Raw genomic sequence first — 19,570 nt, forward strand, 5'->3', positions numbered from 1 at the left:
CAATCTCATATTAAACATTGTGAGGGAAGGGGTGTTGTACTTAGGTACTTGTTCTTAGCTCACATGTCTATGTAATTTGATTCATTTTGGAAATAACAGCAGGTGAAAATGAGTCCCTGAAGGTTTAAAGCTTGTCAGTCCAAGAGAAAGTGAAATTGTCACAGGTCAGCAGGCAGGCTGTTTCCACAATACATTCATTCATCCATTGGTGAAGTAATGTGCTACTTCAGTTCCAAGATCAAACAACTGGTGGTGATAACTTGTTGTCAGGAGTCATGTCAGTATGCCAAGCCTTGTGCAGGACAGGGGAAAGCTTGTAACTGAATTAGAGACCCGTGAGCCAGTGTTCAACAGGTTGCAAATAAGGATGATCAAGTCAGTAAAAACAACGACGACAACAACAAGTTTGTGATTTCCGAAACAAATATCCTAGTTTGATATTTAGTCACCTATAGAGGTAGTTATGTTTTCAGAAATACTCCATAATAACCATTTATTTTGCAGCTAGTGCAGATGCCTGGCAATTAAGTTTTGGCTGTTTAATTAGGAGCTTCTGATTTAATTGTTTTTAAATCTTGGGACCTGAATTACTTGTATGATGGAGTAACACAAGAACATTTCCACTGTGCTTGGACACAGAATAGCAAATTTATTTAAAATGTCTAATAGAAATCCATTGTTATTATCAGACATGTTTTTGTTAGTGTTTTAGAATAAAGGAAAAGATGGTTATTTGTCACACAAAGAAGGGAAAAGTTCTTAGCACCAAGAGCAAGTAAAGTAAGGCAGAAGGAGAAAAGTAAGAGAAGGCTATTTGGGCAAAGTAGCCTGGAAAAAAGTGTGAGCAGTGGAAGGAATGGCAGTGGTAAATGTAGACAGAGGCTGCATTGAATAGGAGGCTAGGAATGCTGAACCTGATACAGAAGCCAGTGAGAGTATTCAAAGTCGGTACTGACAGCCATTTATTTCTCCAGAGATGCTTTGGAAATACATTGAACTATATTGCTCTTAAATTGGATTTAAGAATGTGTATATTTATAAACTTTTTTACCTTTCCTGTATTGCACACTGAAGAAGTAGAAAAGAAATGGGTGATCAGTCTTAAGGTCTGCTCATTCTGTTAAATCCAACCCCGTAGAAGAAAAGCTGGCAAGAGATCAAGTTATTCTCCTTAAAGTCCAAAATAAAGTATGTCAAGCATTTTCTTTTATATTCAGTGCTATCGCAGAGGACGCTTACTCTCGGCACAGCACACAGAATTTACTCAGCTTGCATCTTGCTGATGTCTACATATTTTTGTAATGAACGTTTGTGTTGTCCTGCCTGCCAGCAAGCGGAAGCAACAACTTCTGTTTCTCTTGATCAAGCACATAGTTTATTGTACTTTTTGTTCTTGTAACATGCACTGTTACAGCAATTATGCCAGGCTCTAGGTCACTTTTATTCTTTGGAAACCCTTTGTATATATTTCACTATCATCAAAGTGAACCCCACGCTGCCAACGTGTCAGTTTGTCTCGCCACAGCCAGGGTCCTGCCATTACAGAGTGTTAGGAGAAGACCTCTCACCCACACTGCTTTGTCATCGTGGAGCGGCAAGGGGGAAACGCACTTCACTGAGTAACTGCGCAGGGAATGGATATTTGGAAGGGATTCATTTGCTTATTAAACTGACTCGAAATAACAGTAACAATGTGATGCTAGTGCCACTTTTCTTCTGAGACCTGCAAATTGAAACTGAGAAGATGAGCGTGTTGTGCTTTATTAATTTTGTTAAAGGAATTTATGGACTCAATAAATCTCGAGGGAAGTTATCTCCAAATTTGCTTCTGTTAGAGACAGCTGACTTCAGCAATGTTAGGCATTTATGGTATAATTTAATCAGTTATTTTTTACTAGATGGAGGCATTACCCTGGTGTCACGGCTATTTTCCAAGCCTCTAATTGCCTGCTACTACCCTGAAATTTCTCTAGCAGTTTCAGCAGGAGAGGATGTTTTTATTCCTCTTCACATGACTGCAACGTGATGTTGCCAGCACTAGTGGATGCTGTATTTTACCCTAGAATCAGTTATGTCTCACTTGTGGATGAGCTAGGCTCTTTAAAGAGAATACATGAAAATTGAGGCATTATTCCTACCAATGTGGTAAATGACTCAAACTTTTCTTCTGCCTTTCTTTTTTTTTTTTTTTCTTGAAGGGACTATGACACGGACAAGCTTCTAGCAAATACCAGCCTCATCATACCTTGGAAGTGAAGTCCTCTAAGTCCAAACAAGGAAAGCATTAAACAGTGACTTTTCCAGGCATAGAACTGGGATGAAAAGGTAAAACACAATTTATTTTACTAAGACTTTAGAGCAGGCTTGGTGCTCTGAATGTCTTTGCTCTGCTGTAACGTGCCCTCCCCATATGAGAAGCAGGAGGGTGCGTGTACATACACATATGTATGTGTTTGTCAATCCCAGATAGCTGGAACCCATCGGAGCTGCTTGCCTGTATATCCTCTTGTATGTGTCTAATTAGTGCAAATACTTCCTTAGGTATTGGGTCCACTGGCACATGCTAAATGAGGGCAATCCAGACTCAGTATTTATTTCAGACCTCCAGACCCAAGATGCAGAGCTGGAAAAAGATCAGAAAGAAAGTGTTTGGAAGCAGTCTCAACATATGCTGAAAACTAGAAGACTAAAAATAGCACGTCATCCTAGAGAGGTGATAAAGTGTTTGGAGAAGGATGGAAGATGTTGTGGTTGCTTGAGTGAATTTTTCTTTCTCCTGCTGCCATAGCTCATCTTCTTTGTTGGCATCCACATATGCTGTGCAAATACAGAAAGATCCTTAAGGGCAGTTGCTCGCATACAGGGAGTACGGAAGTGGGATTGCTTTGCAATTTTTAGTGTTGCTTTTTTGTCTGTTTATCTCTACAGATTCTGTCCCCAAGCCAGTAACTTCCCTTCCCTGTTCCTTGTTAGAACCTTCCATCACCCTGAGAAGAATGGGTAAGAGAGAGGACTTTCTTATTTTGTCTGGATACAGGTCCTCTAAGAGGTTTTAAACAACCTTTGTTGTGTTCGAACTATTGACAGATGCAACTTCCAAAGCCAGTGCTTTGTTATGTTTTTAGTCTCGCAATTATGATAGTTCAGGATTCTGTAACACTTTTGTCCTTCTCAGTAGACTTTCTCCAGCATTTGCTCTTTAGGAATTTTAATATTGTGTTTGGTGATGAACGATACTCTACGTATTTATTCCAACAGTGTCTGGAATTTCCTTCCCTGTCTTTTTTTCTATTGAATATACGTAACTGCCTCCTGAAGGAACACCCTGAAAAGTCCTCTGCCTGGGTAGTTCAGCCTCCTGAGTCGATTTGCAGATGCTTTTACTTTTGATAGAGTTCCTTCAAGGTCACTCAGTCATTGTCCTCACAAATGCCTGGGATGGAAGATGGTTGTTATTCTCATCAGCTTCTGATCTCCGGTTTGCTGTACTGCGAACATATTGAACTTAGTGGGAGTTGTGCACCTGTACTGAGTTTCAGACACTATTACATGCCACTTATAATAATAAATTCAGCCAAAGCACCAGAGGAGGAGGGCGTAAAAACCTACTTTGAGGTATAGACAGAGGAAATGCTCAAGAAGCAGACACACTTCCAGGAAGGCTGGTAAAGAAACCATGATAATCCAAGGAAACTCAAGCAAGGGATAAAACAAGAATAATCAGGTTAATCAATCACCAAAGTTTAAAGGTGCAAGACTGAAGAAAATTATTGGCTGGCCCATCACTGCAAATTAAGACTTTATGTATAGCAAAATCAAGGAAGCACAGTATTTTAAGCTGGGTACAATTCTTCTGAGAGTTCTAAATGTTATTCTAAGCTGAAAATAACTGTGATGAGGCAGTCAATGCCTATCCACGTTTTAGAATTTGAAAAGAAACTGCTCATGATCTCTTCTGGCCACTAGCCTGGCAAACATATGGAATGCAAATGGAGCAAGATTGTTTTTTTCTGTGGTTTACATACAAACTCACTTGCAGAAGCAGCAGCAAAGCCAAGAGTAGAAAACTGGCCAAAAGAAGAGCACATCTAGTGCTGCAGTATGGCTGGTTTAAAAGAAAAGCTGCCGCCAACTGAGAAGCTGAGCTAGAAAGCCTTAACTTTTCCAGACTCATCAAGCATGAAGAAACACTAGAAACACTGCGAAAATCATTTGTTTTTCAAAAGTAGAAGTTCTTCAAAGCTTGTGGTGTGTTCTGCTTTTTGTATTTTTTTTAAAGAAGAAATGTCTCTAATACCAGTGCTGAACCTCTTCCAAGTGTGAATTTTAAAATGTCTTTCTTGTAAAATGTCATTTCTTGATGTGACCAAGTGAATTCGTGTGTAACCTGGAAATCAGACTTGTTTTATTAGCTGCACATTAAATACATTCTTGTTTCTGAACCATGCCAATGAAAATGCTGCCCTCAGTACAAAACAGAGCAGTGTACTCAAAGTCATTATTCAACTGACTTGACAACAGAAGCACTCAGCTTCTGCGAGCTGGGATATATTAAAGGAAAAAACATTCCATAAATTATACTTTTTTTAGCTGTAGCAGTGAAAAACTCTGCTCTTCTGTGTTCGGTGGATTCAGCTGCTTTATTTTGTGTCTAATGTAGATTAATTTTCAATGCTGATATGTGAATAAGTTAGAGAAGCACTGACTTTTTTTTGGCCATAACAGTTAAGACAATATTTGCAGTACTTCCAGCTTGTTTGTCTTAGGGGTCAAAATTTCTTTGGTCTGAAGGATACGCACGCTGTCCTGTGTCCTGCCTCATGGTGGACCCATCCATGAGCAATTTTCTTGTTGTAACTCTTTCAGGTGACTTTTGATGAAGATTGAGTCAATTCTGCCATTTTACTTGAGTGAGATGAAGATGATTCACCCATAGACTTGAACCAGCTCCGTGACTGAGCGTTAATTCAAATGCAGGCTTGTCAGTAGCATTGTCAGTGACTTTGAAGACTGGTACCGATTTCATAGGAAATAAAAGTAGGATGAAAAAGGCAGTGGTAAAGTTCATCTGACCTTAGAGGTTAATGCAAATGACCAAAGATGTATGTAAGTGCGTGCAATTACCCTTCCCACTTAGCTACATATGTAGGCAGTCTTATTCCATAATTAGCCCGTTCTTCCTGTTTATCATAAAGTTGATTAAGCTAAAGTAGAACAACGTGCACTTACTCCAGAACAAAAATCTCCATGTGTGGAGTTAGTCAAGAGCAGTTATTTTGGAATTTGCAAAAGCTATTTAGAAAGCTCTCCCAGAGTAAAAAAGGCCTGTATCTCCCAAAGTAGTCATTTCGTGATTCAGAGTAGCATATTTCCGCAACTGCATTTTGTTCCTTGTAACAAAGATTTTGTGCAGAATTTCACTCTGAAATTGGTAGATTGCAGAAGGTCACAGCAGCAGCCCTCCGCACAGGACAAATTATTCTGTTAAAAATGAAAAAGGCTGCTTTTTTTCAATGCTACATCTTTTTTTTTTTTTTTTTTTTTTTTTTTTTAAATATGTTAGCATAATTAGATACGTGTTCAGTGATAGATTTTAAAAGACTGAATTTTAGCTACAGCCAGGATGCGTGCTTAATCCAGGTCTGTTTTGGTACTGGTCTGCTTGTTAGCTGAGGCAGTCCTTGAGCTTCTTCTAGTTTATCAGCCGCCAGTGAAATTTAGAAGTGGGTAATCAGCCACTAACTAGTGACACACACTGCTATGCTCAGAATCTCGTTTAAGGACAAAGAGGAAGTACATCTTACATAAAATGCAAAGTCACGGATTTATTGTTGGTATAATTGAAATCTTAAGAGCCTAATGTTTATTGATCCAGCTGTAACTTACAGAAAGAACAATAATGCAGTTACAGTCCTTCTATAAAATTGTTTTTCACACGTTTCTTGGTTTCTCTCCCTTTTCCTTGTATTTCACTCCCTCTTTCACTGCCCCTGTGGGTTGCAAGGTTGGTGGCTTCATTCTGGTGCATGTGGGGAATGTTGCAGAGAGTTGTCCCATCTGGAGTCCTTCACTGGGAGGAATATGATGTTCATGTCGGTGGTTTCACGTTACATCTCATTTTGCTATGTGTGGTGCACATTGTGTATGTTAGATACTATTTCTTTGTTACTACCAAAACCAGTTCTGTCCAGCTCCAGGCCTGCATTTCTTTGATCACCAGTGAGCTGTTTATAGCCACCAATTCTCCAGTGCCAAGCCTGTGCCCTGCTCTTATCATCACTTGCCTGTACTCCTTTGCATCTTGTCTGCAATTTTCAAGGCCTCTGCTATCACACCAGGCCTGTATTTCTCTACACTACATCATTGTGCTAGCTGTAAATCTCTCATTCTACATAATAACTGCTTGTTACTGCTATTTTTATAAATTGATGGCTGTACAACACAGATAAGCAGAAGCAAAACAAATTAGCCATAGGCACCTGGTCAATTATGGAAACTGCTGTCCCAGCTAACCAAGTAAAACACAGTTACAAAAGGGTCACCAGAAGTTCACAGAAAGCAAGCCCGACAAGCCTCGCTCCTGAGGCCTTGCAAATTCACCATAAAACGGGGAATGGCAATACTGTAATGCAGAACTACATGGTTACAATGCTCTCACCCCAAAAGGGGTGAGCAGGTAAGAACAAGCCCAGGTGATGCATCAGGTTTGGGCAATTATTTTAGAACTGACTGTGCTGGGATTTTGTCTCTTTTGTGGTAGAAGACATGAGAAGGCAGGAGTTAGTCACAGTTATTTGACCTTTTAAAACTCGAAGTTAGCTCAAAGAATATTGCACAGTTTTACAAAGAAGTTTGCATTATCAAGTGAATAATGGAGTTCAAGGGTAATGACAAGGATAGTCAAGCACAAACCTCTGGTCAAAGAAAATCCACAGCCTCCTAGGCAAGCAAACATCTACCGAATTTAGCTGATTATGCTTTGAACTAGGTTATCTCTTGATGTACCTTTCAGCCCTATTCTTGTCCATTACTGGCTTTCTTTTTTTTTTTTTTTTTTTTTTTAATCTTGAGAATATGCATTCTCAAAAGGGTTTTCTTACATCCTTTGTCTTTTTAATAGACTCTGCCAATGATATATTGATGCATGTCTCCAGAAAGGCTGTTAACTGGATTTAGATTTTGCAAAGCTTAAAAGCGGCCTTGTTTATTCCAGTCTGCATTTTGTATTCTTTTCATAACATCCTTTATTATACATAAAAAACTACTTATTTCACAATCATCTATTAAAATTATCACAAAGAAAATGAAGCTTATGGTGCTTGGACTGCTGTTGCTTACTGTATTTGTATAGTTTACGTACTTATGGATTATTTCTTTTTCACTCAGAAAAATAACTGTGCTTGAGTAATCTCATCTGTTTTTTTTTTGTTTGTCTGTTTGTTTGTTTTGATATTAATAAGTTCTCTTTGGCATCTTTTCTTTTCCAGTCATAGCCAGCCTATTGTGGTCCTGACTTCAACTGGCATCTCTTTAATATCAATGGACACAACCATCTAGTTCATCAGTTCCTCTAGAGTTTTGATGCTGAACCAAGTCTGGACTGGACATCCTGATATGCAGAAGAGATCTTTAATTTTATACCATATCCTTAATGATTAACTCAAGGTAAATTAATGATGGCAAAATGTATGATTTTTTAATTCTAGATCAGTCCCAACAGCACGGTGTTGAGTATTTTGTCAAGGCCTCGTCTAAAGTTCTAAAGACTTGGACCACAGTACCATGTCTGTTCCTTCCAGGTATCTCCATCTACCAGTGTAACCATCTTGGATCTCCAGTCTAGACAATGAGTTTTGGCTGATCTGTTATCTTGCCAATCCTATCTCAAAACACATGCAGCCTTAGCAGTTTCTCTTAATCTTGACCAAAGAGAAAGAAAACATAGATAAAATTGCTTCATTTACATAAATCTTCCATGTATTTTCAACTTTACAGGAAACAAACAAACAAAAAAACTGCAATTGCTGCTAGAGAAGAGAGAGATGAAGAATCTGAAGAAATTGTGCATCTTTGCCCAGGAGCATTCTGCAATTCTGAAGCTCCAGGTGTCACAGGAATGTTTTGGTCTGAAACAAACTATAAGTGAAACATATTCCTATGGAAACCAGAAGGCACAGTTTTTCCAAAACAATTCAGACATAAATGTGCTCTCTTGAACGCTGAATCTTCATGTGTTACATTCTGAAAGGCCAGATATCAGATAATTCTGTCCTGATTAGGAACAGGCATACTGCCAGCTTGAAAGTTCAGAGGAGGCATTAGTTTATATGTTTGACTCTAGTCCATTTGATCTATATAAACCTAAATAAAAACCAGAAGCAAACAACAGAAGGACCACATGATTTCCTTCCTGTTACCATGGTTTAAAATGTTTTGTGTGGATGGTGAAGTCAGCTGAATACTTAGCATATTTCATGGCAGTGGTTTGACTTGGGCTATGCCTTGTCTGAGCTGGGACAATCTCACTTGAGAGGAAACGCAGACGGCAGTGGTGTGTCTCCTCAGCACAGCCCCAACTGCAGCTGGAGGTGCACAGTGAAGGCACGGGTAGGGACGAGTACACCTTGTCACTTGCCTGCTGTGTAAGGTGACGGAGTGCGTGGAGTCATTGCACAGCATCTGCTGGGAGCCAAGCGAGCAGCTAGAGATCACACAGTGCTTTGAAGATGTCGGGTGTAACTGATTATCCAAAGTTGTACTTTGGGATGGAAAATGATCTTCACATTCTGTGCATTCATCGGCTTTTCTAAGAAGAGGAATAATGGAGGGCAGGTTGTTTACTCATGCATTAGCTGTTGCGGAGCTGTTCAGCAGTGCCAGAAAGATTACCCTGTGCGTGTGGACTCTGTCCTGGAGTAAAAGCATACTTTGTGAAGGAATTCATCTGTAGGCCAAAGGACTGCCTCCCTAAGTGCTCTTCTGGAATAGCTCTTGCAGAATAATGCAGTTTTCAAAAGCTGTGCCAGCCAGTTCCTCTCTACAGACAGAGCCTTAGGCACCCAGAATTAGAATCAAAGTACTTACATAAATAGCTTGATTTTTCAAGCGCTGGCCATGCAGGCACTTCTGCAGTGTGCTGATGGTGGTAAGGGGCTGTGATGTTTTTGTTTGCTTGGTCAGTGTCCTGATTGGCTAATACTGGAGACAGTAGATGTATTTTTCACCTCCCACAGACAGAAGGCATGAAAATTTTCAAAGTGCCTTGAAACATGCCTGAAGGTGCCGTGTTCTCATCCCACACAACACTTGAAAGTCCACCAAAACCAAGGGTACCGACCCCGGGATGCCACCAGCTTCTCCTGAGCATGATGCTGAACTGACAGCTCATTTGCACACAGCTGAACTAAAACAGGCCATTGCTTTTCAAAAAGGATCTCCAAGGAGATGGGACTGCATGCCGCTGGAAGTGTTTATATCCTAAAATGCACTTTTCCCGTCCTTTTAAATCATCACGTGCATGACTCAATCTCATTTTTTTATCTTCTGGCTTCAGGCAAGTCACTTCTCTTCCAGCTTTCAGAAGTGGGTGCCCTCTGATGGTCTTTGGCCACCCAACCCAAAAAAGGCCTGGTGTAGGGGGACGTGTGTAGGGCACCCACTGTGCTGCATCGAACTGACCGCCCTCAAAACCACCACCACTTTGTGTTGCAAAGCCAGCCATAAAATAAAGGTAATACAACATTCCCCCGCGATGACAAACGCAACAGTCGGTAAATTTTGGAAGATAACACGCTTTAGGACAAAAATGAACTGTATTTCAGACATATTTCAGGGCGGGGGGGAGGGGGGGGGGTGAGGAGTGGGCAGCCCCATTCCTGTCAGGAGCCCGCGCGCCGCCCCCAGGGCGGTCCGGCCATTAGCGGCGGGCCCGCGGCGCTCCTTCAGCAGCGGGCGGGCGGGCGAGCGGGCCTGGGCCCCCCTCAGCACCCAAGGGTGTCGCAGCCCCTCAGGGAGCTGCCCGGATCTGAGCAGTGGTTTAGTGACCGTGGTCATTTTGAGGGGGAATTTCGGCGTTCCCACCGGGGAGGGGAATCTCTGTGGAGCCTCGCCCCTTTTGGGAAGGTGAATTTGCATCCCTGGAAAAGGCAGCTGGCGAGGAAAGGCCAAATAAATGTGTGTGTTGATCTGTGATTCATCGTTTATTTTTCGCTTGAGTCAGTAAACGTGGAATTCCGGCATGGCGCTCCTCAGGAGGTCAGGGGGAGGAGAGAATGGGTCATCCTGCTGCCTGTAACATGGAGGCCCGAACTCAGCTCCTGTCAAATCAGCTGCAATGTTCCTGTCCAAAAAAAAACGTTTATTAAACCCATTTTTATGGGCTCAGGCCAAGCGCCTGTCATACCAACAACCTATATATGTTCAAACTAGTGCAGCAAGCTGGTCTTGCCCATGAATCCTAATGAATAGCTCCTAGGACAGTAATTACAAGGTTTTGTGGCACCTGAGGCACCTGAGGTGCCACAAAAACACGTTTCTTCCCAAAGATCCTTACTTCATAGTGGATTTGCTGTTTTGTCACAGACTTTCAGCCTTTTTTCTAGTTCACTGCAGTCAGCGACGGCTGGAATCCTCTGGGCCTTCACTGTACCAACACACCAGTGACAGGAGGACTCAGCACTAAACAGGGTTTTGTTCAACCCTAAAGCTTTCAGAGGGTGTGGTATAATTTCTCGATTTTTCCTTCTAGCCTGCAGGAAGGCACGTGTCTGGGTCTGCCTAGTTTTTCTGTTTTGAGGTGCCAATTGCCTAAGGATGGGGAGTAGGAGAGTGAACCTATGACTTATTAAGCTGTGCTTGTAATTCAGAATTATGTGCAGTTTCAGGAGGATATTTTTAATGAAGAAGGGGATTGTAATACATTTTGCATTACTTGTTTTTCTTCTTTCAGTCTTTGAAGCTTGGGGTTTTTTGAAATCTCTTCAAGTATTTTTTTTTTTTTTTTACTGTAATTATTTTTCTGACTGATATAAAGCATGATGTGAAGGCATGATTTCTCATTCCATAATTGTCAGGCTTCTGAAATAAAAACAAAATACGTCTTGATGCTATCAGAAATAACTGACATTATAGGAGTATTTCTACTGAATACTAACAGAAGTGACTCCATGATATATTCACTCCAAACCTCAAATAATATCATCCTAACATTATATTTTATTTCTCGCTTTTCCCATCCTCTGTATACACAAGATTCTTGTGAGCAAATTAGGCAGACCTTAAGTATCCATTAAAAAACTGAAAAAAGCTATTTGCAGATATTTATTCTAAATTATCCCGTCTTGTATTTTCATAATAAACCCATCATATACTTTCCATGGATTTTATTAACAAGGATGGGTAAGCAAACGCTTCTGGATGAGGCACTTTACAAAACTTGATAAACCATAGCTACAGCAATGCAGGCAGCTCACAATTAAGACGGAAGCAACCTAACAATTTATAAAATCACAAAACTGATAAAGTGGGTTATAAGACCCTATTTTTAAGGAACTATTCATTTATCCTGCTTTCATGAAACTTAGGGAGGTAATAAAGCCCTTTTTATTTGAGCTTTTTATTTGGTAAGTGCCTGTTCTGGTTCTAGGCCTTGTTTATGGGAAGTCTCACAAAAAGGGCAGTGAAGCCATAGCAGAGTACAGACATGTCAAGTTAACTATGAGAAACCATGAAATAAGCTTTCATTTCTGCATAATAAAAGCCTCAGATTTCTACTACCCTTCTTTTATTCTCTTCATGCTTGCATACTTCTTACAGGCATTACTTGCATGTCTTCAGCTTTTATTGGGTATTCTGAGCTTCAGCAAAGAACTTGAAAACAAATACGGCTCCATAGTGTGCCCTTGAGATAAATGACTAAGAAGTTGTAGTCTTCTCAACAGCGCCTTTTTGTGAGCTTTGGGTCACACCAGATGAGGAAGCTGAGATGTTGCATAGACTTTTCCATTACCTGTTCTATCTGCAACTCTTCTGACTTTTGATATAAAAATACCATCTTTAACTTCCTTAGAGCAATAAATTCAGCTAATGATAGATCATTTAAAATATTCTCACCTCCAAAATCACACTCAGACCCAAGATTCTCACAAGGGAATGAGTTCTCTTTTCTTAATACCAATTAAACCCTTTCTAGCTAAATTGGTTCATGAGAGAGTAACACAAAAGATTCTCTCCTTTTGGTATGGTAGGGCAAAAAGTGGGATACAGAATCCAAGTTTAAATCCGTATGTGATGACGCATTTGGAAGGCTGTGTAGTTTGAGGACATTTTAAAAGTCCCTTCACAATTACTTACACAATTAATACCCCTCCAATGCTCTTTGTTTGTGTTTCTTAGTACTGATCAATACTTCATTGCCTGCTCTTTCACAATGAAGGCCATGGAGGATCAAGTAGTCCAAGAAGAATCAGGATACCAGGATGATGAGGTAAATTTGCGGTTCATTGAAAAGCAGGTGCAGCAAATGTCTGAAGGTATTGTTGTAGTGTAATGAATTCCATGGAGAGACACGGTGTCCCCAAAGTCCGTCAGGGAGTTCGATGCATTTAAAATTTTGTTACAGTCTAATACCAAGAAATTGATATTCTCCTAGTTCTTTTACAGTCTTGCTCTTCAAATGCTCTTCCTTAACCTTTCAAAAGCTATGCCCAGTTTTTAATGGGATTATCAGTATTGCTCCATATCGTACACTTGAATATTAAATGCATGGGGATTAGCCATTAATTTTATGCTTCCAAGGAATGGTCATCAGCCTGAAAAGGCCAAAGAACTGTGGATGAAAGAGTTGAGACAATGATATTAGCACGTTTTATTAGCACAGCAGAGGATTGCTTGCCTGTGCAGATACACTTTAAGAAGAAAGTGATAAGAAATGTGTAGGCCCTCTTGGCTTGCGTTGGGTTATCTTATTTTCATAGTTCAACAAAAGATATATTATTAGTGGAAATCATTTCAAGGTTTACAAATTTCAAAACATGTAGTGAGATAGATGTAATTATAAGGAAAAAAAAAAACTATTTTTTTTTCTTTTTTTTTAGGAATCCTTTTTTCAGGATATTGACCTGCTACAAAAGCACGGAATTGTAAGTATTACCAATGACTTTACCACACAGAATTGTCCACATAAAGCTATTTTAATGTTATTTCCAAAAGTGTTTACACATTGATACAAATAACTGAAATTCCTCCTTGCAATAAATACTACGTCACTCAAGTGAAAACAGTTTTTGCCTTTGGTTTTAAGACAAAATCTCATTCGCACCAGATTCCTAAATAAAGTGGCAAGATATTCAAAATATTTAGCACCCAGTACTTCTTGAAAAACCAACCAGATGTTAATTTATTTGAAAACTGTGTGATAGATTACTTCCTGTTCCTGCCAATCTCTGTAATTATACCTGCGTTTTTGGTTCCCGGGAAATTACACAGTGACAATTGTTGCTAAACTATTTTCAGAATGCTGTATAAGGGAGTAGAGTAGGAGTGAAGAAACTATAAGTAACTAGAGAAATAAGTGGATAGATTTCTTCATCAAATATGAATTCCTGTAATTGTTTTCGTCATCATCATTACTATCACATAAACATCACCTTTTTACTTGAATTACTGTTATTATGTGTTTGTCCAGGAGACTGACTCATGGATCGGAATGTTCAGTGTTAGAGAAGCAGAACGAGAAGTTGGGTTTGCCTGAAATAATGTAAACTTTGAGATAAATGACTAGAGATGGATACAGAAAGGGATGGCAGGCACAATGAGACAGCATTCGTCAGCGCTGTAGTTACTGCGCTCAGCATGTCAGCAGTGTAATCGTTGTTGACTTTTTTATTGGCAGTTCATTGTCAGGGAGTTTTAAAGAGAGTTCTGCAGAGGGATGATGAGATAGGGGGCTGTAATCAGCATGGGACAGAGTAGGAAAAATACACAGATTCTTGTGCTAAAAATTTAAAAAGATGACCAAAGAGGTTGACCTCATGAGCTGGAAGGGAGCTGTATTAGCCTGTCAATATTGAATAAGGCATGCACAGAATTGATACCAAGGTATGAAGGATCCTGAAAATAAAGAGATGTTGACTTAGGCTGTTCTCTGTTGTTCATTTTTTGGAGATAGATCTAGTTTCCTTATTTTTTTTTTTTTTTCTTCTTCTTTCCAAGTAGCTATTCCCACCCCCCAAGAGAAGCTGGTATTCTCAGCTGTGCCAGTGAACATATGATGCCCCATACCTGTTAAATTCACTTGCTTAAAGATTTAGTTTTTGAGTGTTTAGATTTTTTTTTTTTTTCATAGGAGTAGAGAGAGAAGTATTTAATAGATCTGACAGGGTGGCCACAAACAGATAAAACAGAACCCAGGCTGTGGTTTGATGTTCAAATGACTTGATAGGTGCTGCAACCCTGCAGTCACTGCTTAGCGTTCCTATCCCTAGTGCACACTATTGCTTCTTTTGGTACATCTGTTGTTGCAGCCGCCCTGTGAACTGGATTTGTGAATCAAGTCATGCAAAACGTATCAGAAGAAAAAACGTGTTTTAGTTCTGTATTTTCAAAATTCTTGATCTGCTCCAATTTCCACCTCAGAGCCGTACAACTGGGACAGAGATGCTACATAATAGGGTTGAGAGGATCAGGATAAGCAGCTGGTACAAGGGGGCAGGTGTGTCAGTATGTTAAGCCAGGACTACTGCTGAATGCTTCGTAGTATTGAACTGTAGTCTAAGGATGTGTAAATCCTAGCACCTTGGTTGGTAAATACACTGTTGGTGAAAGGGGTATCTGTGAGGGAGAGAACAAGAACTTTTGCAACCAGGTCTACTACTCAGGAAATTGTAATGTCTTAGTTTGATGTGATAACAAAGACAAAGCCACTGAAGAAATGTAGCAGCTGGGTGATGCAATTAAAGTCTCAGTCTAGAAAAATGATCTTTGCAGGAGTAGCTTGTTGTCTTAATAGAAAAACACGATGCAAACAACAGTTCAGTGCTTTTTATGTTGCTGCTTTTTATTTTCTTCTGGGTGGAGGAGTCTTTTTTTTTTTTTTTTGTAATTGATTTTACCTCACCCATCACTATTAATGTAATGATCAAAAAAACTTCACAGGATGAGAAACAAGCTTCCCAAAGAACATGACTAATTCCTTCCATAGCCCCCCTCCCTTCTTATGTCTTATGTACCCACACACTTGAGATAAATAGAGGATATATCCAGTTCATAGTGTTTTTTTTGTTGTTGTTTGTTTGTTTTTTTTTTAAAGAAATAACTTGGCTGGAGATGGTAGGTTGAAGTATGATCCCAAACATCACGTGGTATGTTTTCTTGTGAGTAATCTGTTGCTTGCCTTTAAATTTCTAGTGATGCCAGACTCATAAAATGAGATGAGAGGAGGCAAAATGTGTCAGTAGGGTGTTGACTGAAGTCATACTGTGGCCAGTAAATGAAAAACTCCAGTAAGTCCATTCCAGCTCAAAGTGTCTGTTGGATCTGGCAGGTTACGTGTGCGTTACATTGGACTTAGAGCACAGAAGACAGTCAGCTTCGAACCACCCGGGCAAGTCAGCTCCCAGTTATCCATGATCAGATTACCTGGTTTACAGATTATCTGTGCTAAGGGACCAAGGACAGACTGAGTTTGATAGGGCTTATTAGGTTACGCTCCACGCTATCTGAAATAATCGGTACTGTTCCTTTACTACCAGCTTGGATCTAGAAAGACTGGTACTGACCGAGTACAACTGGACCCAACGTGCCTTTCTCACAAAAGCACCAGGATGTCTCTGTACCAAGATCCCTCATACCACTGTTACTCAAAATTTACTGCTATTTGGGTGTCAGAAACTGCAGAAGAAAGAATTTACTTGTAAATCTGTTTTTTTTTTTTTTATGAAAATACACGTGCCTGAGTGTATAATAAAGTGTTTGAAAGGTTTACTTTGCCTTCTAGTTGTTACCTGTCACAAGTACTGATAGAAAGGAACTTTCTTCACAGAACGTAGCAGATATTAAGAAACTGAAGTCAGTTGGGATCTGCACTATCAAAGGAATCCAGATGACAACAAGACGGGCGCTGTGCAATGTAAAAGGGCTTTCAGAGGCCAAAGTGGACAAGATTAAAGAAGCCGCAAATAAGCTTATTGTAAGGCAGTCACTCTCCTGATAGTTTAAATTTATTCTAGCCTTTCCAAAATGTTATGCAGCATTTCTCTTTACAGAATGTTTCACCACATCATCAAGACAATTTTGAAAATAATTCTGCTCATTACTCTAAAGGGATAGTACTTTATACTCTACAACAATCAGACAAATGCTTTTCATACCCAATGTGTGTAAATGAGGCTGGGGTGGAGAAGAAGATGCCTAGGTGGGATGTCATGCGCTGTCAACAGGTTAAAGCTAAACAAAATAAATGTCTCTTGATCTCTTTGGTCTACCTTAGGAGCCGGGCTTCCTGACCGCATTTGAGTACAGTGAAAAACGGAAGATGGTATTTCATATTTCTACTGGCAGCCAGGAATTTGAGTAAGCTTACCTCTACTTTAATCCTGCCTTGGGCCAAGTTGTTCCAATAATCATATTTATTGTCTGTAACGAGACAGAAAAATATAGAAGAACAAATACTCAGGTTATATGGGTTACCTCACCTTTAGAGCCTGTGCTGGCTCAAAGATGCCTGAAACAGTAAGAAACAGAAACAGCTCCTTTTCTGAGGGAAACATGACTCTGTACAGTCATTGTAAATAAACAGAGTCTGCAGCCAAAAATCCTGACTGCAACGTCATTTTTTTCACCTAGTTACACAACTTGCATGTCTCAGGTCAAAGTTGTAAGTCTTCAATACCTCCCTTGAGATACTTTTATGGAATTTTCTTTCAAAGGTATTTTCTCTCTTCTTTCTTCCCTTTCTTTTCTTTCTATTATTTTTTCTCTTGCACAAACTAAGGAAGGTTATTTTTTTTTGTGTGTGTGAATCACCGATCATTTAGAACCCTGAACTTAATGCATGATTCAAGGGGCTTTAGGACAGAAATAACTACTCTTAAAGCAGCAAGAAAATCTTTTTCACTTTCTTCTTGTGATTTTGTGGGTTTAACCATACCATAATTCTCTCTCTTCAGTAAACTTCTGGGTGGTGGAATTGAAAGCATGGCAATCACTGAAGCCTTTGGAGGTGAGAAAACCACGTTGAATGAGTATTACTGAACAGACAAAGAACTGCAGAATAGTTTATATTTTAAATCAAGCTGCATTACCTCTATCAAACATCACATAATAATTATAAGACGAGTACCTGCATGAGTGGAAAAAGGAAGAATCCACTTCCTTTAGTGTTTTCCTATTTTTTCTCTTCATTTGCTTGCAGACTAAGTATGAGATGAGTAATCATTAGACTCGGGGGCATGCTGATTCAGTATGACATACTATTATTAATGCCCTGATGCAATCTCTGTACCTTCTCAGTAATGAAACTGACACAAAAGATACTCTATTTATGCACACTCAGGATGTGTTGAATTTCATGAAATATTTTGCATTCACAATTAACCTGTTATTACAGTAAGTTTGATCAGATAGTGAATAACACTGCAAAAACAAAAAGAGTTTGTTAAACACTGCAGTCTTCCCTTTAGAAAAGATATACTGGAGACTTGTATGGATTGATGTAGTGAAGTTAATAAACTCTTAAACTTCTTGATAATTTTACTGAAAATGAAATTGGGCCTGGTGAGTGGACCCAACCATTAATTTTTTCGCCTTCCCTCAATTATCACTTCTGCGTAGTTGCCTTGCAATACTTAATTTCTGCAGAAAAGTAGAAATGAAATGAGCAGTCAAGTGAGATCAAATTAAAGCATTTTAGATTCTACATTTCATGCAAGATATTTCAACTGTACATTATATGATTTATATATCTGGATTGAGAAATACAAAGGGTAAAAATAGAAGTGAATTTTATAAGTGTATGTTTCTAACTGCTGTAAATCCTGGATCTGCCAAACTCTGAAGAAAACGATCTGACTTTATTTTTTTCTTTCTCATAATCTAATAGAGTTCCGGACAGGCAAAACCCAGCTATCTCACACCCTTTGTGGTAAGCGTGCTACCTTAAAATGAAGACCATAAGGAGGGAGAAGACCATAAACAATCCCTGAGAGCAAAACACAGGATCTGGAAAAGCAGAGCACAAATATAGATTACAGGGGGACAGGGACACTGCTCAGAAAAGGGCAAAGGCAAGATTCCTTCTCAGCAATGCTTTTAATTTCCTGATTTCAGGAGGTTTTGCTGAATATGACATTCTGAAAGGGCACTGAAAGGATTCTACTGGCTCATATTAACTGGGTAAACAAAGACTTTGGCAGTGCCAGTTATAGCAGGACTCTGATTCCTCAGCACTATCTCACAGTGTGGAAATAGTAGTAAATAATAACTGCTGTAACTGAACACTGCTGGAATATAGTTTCTAGACATTGGATAGGTAAACATTCACTTAAACGAACCCTTTGTCATAAAGGGATTGTGGCACCTTCTGGAAAAATTCAGCCTCTTCTGTTTAGTACAATCTCATGGCCAAATTAGTCAGCAGAGTTGTATCCTTTTGCATGAACGATTACAACTGAATGAATTGAGTATTTTACTTTATTCGCTTCAAAGAAACTAAACCCACAATCAGTAACTATTCAGGCAAGATTCATACCCAAAGAATTTTTGATTATATGAATTACAGCTGGAAAAAAAAAATACAAAATCAATACCATTAATTTGGGCAGCGGATTAAGAGGGTGTTTTGTGCATAAAAACTAATTAATAATCCCCTCACCTATTTTCAATATAAAATGTACAGATTTAGTGATGGTTCTGAGTTAAACACAATTTTGACACCATTAATTAATTCTCATCTGATCTCCAATAAAGGAAAGTTGTGTGGCTTTCTTTTCAAGCTGGCAGTAAGACTTGAGATACGAGTGATTTCCACATTGATTAAAACTGGTGGCTCTTTGTGATGTGGATAAACAGTCATAGATTTTATTAAAAATAATATTAGCGTAAGAAACTGTTTTTCCCACTTTTTCATGTTGACATTCTGATTCATTCTAGTGACAGCTCAGCTTCCAGGACCAAGTGGCTACACAGGTGGAAAGATTATCTTCATTGACACTGAAAACACTTTGTATCTTTTGGGCTGTTGAAAGCTGCAGGTACAATGAACTGGAAAGACAGTTCAGTTTGTTAAGAGTTTAAGCAAGAAGGAGGTTCCAGATAGCTCCATGTGTGTAAAACATTACGATGGACACAGAAAGCTTGCAGAGCACAGCGTGTAGTGGCCCACAAGGCAGTGATGTTTCTCCGTCATTTGATCCAATCCAAGCTGGAAAAAAATAGTTAGGATACAGATTTATTTTTAACTGCTTTTTTGAGATCTAACATGCTTTCTTAGTAATGGTACATGGTAGGAGGTGATAGGTAGATAACAGGTGATAGAAAGTTTGATCCATGTATCAACCCCTCCCCCCAACCCTAA

The 19,570-nt window shown here is 39.4% G+C and overlaps 1 protein-coding gene and 1 long non-coding RNA gene across 5 annotated transcripts in view; one reads left to right on the forward strand and one right to left on the reverse strand.

The window, feature by feature from the left end:
* The window catches only part of DMC1 (DNA meiotic recombinase 1), a 28,080-nt gene that overhangs the window by 4,250 nt on the left and 4,260 nt on the right, over window positions 1-19,570 (forward strand). Inside the window, exons 4-13 of one of the 4 annotated variants that reach the window (XM_035339162.1) lie at window positions 2,199-2,325; window positions 4,867-5,106; window positions 7,488-7,665; window positions 12,394-12,484; window positions 13,095-13,139; window positions 16,040-16,186; window positions 16,487-16,569; window positions 17,166-17,218; window positions 18,098-18,139; window positions 19,147-19,219. In XM_035339162.1, the coding sequence (XP_035195053.1) occupies window positions 7,652-7,665; window positions 12,394-12,484; window positions 13,095-13,139; window positions 16,040-16,186; window positions 16,487-16,569; window positions 17,166-17,218; window positions 18,098-18,139; window positions 19,147-19,219 (548 nt within the window). In that variant the 5' untranslated portion in view covers window positions 2,199-2,325; window positions 4,867-5,106; window positions 7,488-7,651. Of the gene's footprint in view, window positions 1-2,030; window positions 2,069-2,198; window positions 2,326-4,866; window positions 5,107-7,487; window positions 7,666-9,553; window positions 9,731-12,393; window positions 12,485-13,094; window positions 13,140-16,039; window positions 16,187-16,486; window positions 16,570-17,165; window positions 17,219-18,097; window positions 18,140-19,146; window positions 19,220-19,570 lie in introns of those variants that run through there. The other 3 variants (XM_035339180.1, XM_035339171.1, XM_035339152.1) reach the window with 3 other exon arrangements.
* LOC118174136 lies at window positions 10,219-11,074 on the reverse strand. Its single transcript, XR_004754562.1, has 2 exons — window positions 10,919-11,074; window positions 10,219-10,339 (listed from the first exon to the last, which is right to left on the reverse strand). It is a non-coding gene; the product is annotated as an uncharacterized LOC118174136 (long non-coding RNA).

Source organism: Oxyura jamaicensis, chromosome 1 (genome assembly GCF_011077185.1).
Source record: "Oxyura jamaicensis isolate SHBP4307 breed ruddy duck chromosome 1, BPBGC_Ojam_1.0, whole genome shotgun sequence".
Taxonomy (NCBI): Eukaryota; Metazoa; Chordata; class Aves; order Anseriformes; family Anatidae; genus Oxyura; species Oxyura jamaicensis.